Source organism: Chanodichthys erythropterus, chromosome 8, assembly GCF_024489055.1.
Source record: "Chanodichthys erythropterus isolate Z2021 chromosome 8, ASM2448905v1, whole genome shotgun sequence".
In the NCBI taxonomy this organism is placed as follows: domain Eukaryota; kingdom Metazoa; phylum Chordata; class Actinopteri; order Cypriniformes; family Xenocyprididae; genus Chanodichthys; species Chanodichthys erythropterus.
Window position 1 is genome coordinate 35,464,648 of NC_090228.1, and position 1,719 is coordinate 35,466,366.

The window sequence follows — 1,719 nt, forward strand, 5'->3', positions numbered from 1 at the left end:
ACAAATGTTGTAAATAGAGATAAACATCTACTGAACCTGGAACATCCCTTTGATTATGATTAACAATTAACTTGAACTACTTATTTATCTGAAGCAATATAAATCAAATACAAAAGACAGTAAATCAGGACACTATAAAAGGAACATGAGAGGCTGTGAGGATGACAGAGCAAGAGCTGGAAACAAACATCAGTGAAGAATGAAGGCTTTAGTATGTATAATGCTGCTGTTGGAAACCTTTGTGTTTGTCGTCCAGCAGCAGGTAGATGGAGGACTCAATGAGAAGGAGATCAGTCAACAGATCAGCTCTGAGGACGGAAGACAGAATCCACCTCAAACAGACACTTTGAGAGCTGAAGCTTCAACTGACAGACAACAATACTGTGATCTGGGCATCCCTGACATCCATGCAGCACTGAGAGAACTGACCGCCACCGTTACAGAGCAGAAAGAAAAGAACAGAGAACTGACCGCCACCGTTACAGAACTGAGGGATGAGATGAACAAGAAAAATGAAGGTACTTCACCAAAACATTCACTCTTTTATCAATGATCCTCAGAGTAAAACACCAATGCAATACATTGAATAGTGTAAATGTTAGTGTAAAGTTGAGTGTATACTGTGTAAATTGTGTTATCTATTACAATAATCAGTGTAAATGTCATTTAACAGAATCTTTATTCCTTCACAGAAATTTCAAATCTTACTCTGAGTCAAGTGGAGTTGAGAAAGGAAAATAGAGGTGAAAGTGTGCTTGAATGATGTTAAATTCAGTGTATTCATTCTCAGTGTAATACAGTAATATATCACAATATTGCTTATGTTTTTCAATAACAGACAGAGAAATAGCTTTTTCAGCTGGACTAATGCAATCTGGCAGTGGATATTTTGGTCCTTTTACCACTGAAATCACACTAACCTACAGGAACGTCTTCACAAACATAGGGAACGCCTACAACCCAATTACAGGTAATTATCAATGAAATGGAGTCATAAAACTCAGTTTATAGTAATGAAAACCTTCTGCTCCATTCAGACCTCTCTGCAGTTGTGTAATGTGAATAAGAGAATGAAATGATCTGCCATCTTTCAAAACTATTAAACAGTGTGTTTGGTGATTGATCAATCATACAGGAAACAGCTGATTCTGTATCTCTTGTTATTTGATTTAGGTATTTTCACAGCCCCACTGAAAGGAGCGTACATGTTCAGAATCAATGTAACTGGTCGTCGTGGAATTCATTCAAGTGCCTCCATTTATAAGAATGGAGAGAAGGTGGTTTCAGGACATGATGAGCAGGCTCAGGATTGGTTAAACTCCTCAAATGGAGTTGTGTTGATCCTGGAGGCTGGAGATGTTGTCTATGTGAGACTTTGGTCTGGTAGGAGGTTATATGATAGCGTGAATAACTACAACACTTTCAGTGGTTTCCTACTGTTTCCCTTAAGAGAAGATGATGTTTGCAGGATGTGAATCTAATAATCCTGAACCTTCAGCATATGATTTAAGATGAAAATAATGAAGAATCATTAACATATGAACCTGTATTAATGAGGACTAATGTGTGTTTGAAATTTGCAGTAGATTACTGTATAAAGTCAGTATAATAAACTATATTCATAAGTTCTGATCTGTCTGTACATGTAAGTTTGTATAAAGAGTTTCAGCACTGAGACAGACAGGATCCATGAATATCACATGTGACTCAAAAGTGTTT

At 37.0% G+C, this 1,719-nt stretch overlaps 1 protein-coding gene across 1 annotated transcript; it reads left to right on the forward strand.

Annotated features, from left to right (window-relative positions):
* The first annotated feature begins 220 nt into the window (after positions 1 to 220).
* Positions 221 to 1,475, forward strand: LOC137025189 (uncharacterized). Its single transcript, XM_067393217.1, has 4 exons — positions 221 to 518; positions 693 to 743; positions 839 to 970; positions 1,174 to 1,475. The coding sequence occupies exons 1-4, from the start codon at positions 221 to 223 to the stop codon at positions 1,473 to 1,475; spliced, it is 783 nt and encodes a 260-aa protein (XP_067249318.1).
* Positions 1,476 to 1,719: the final 244 nt, after the last annotated feature.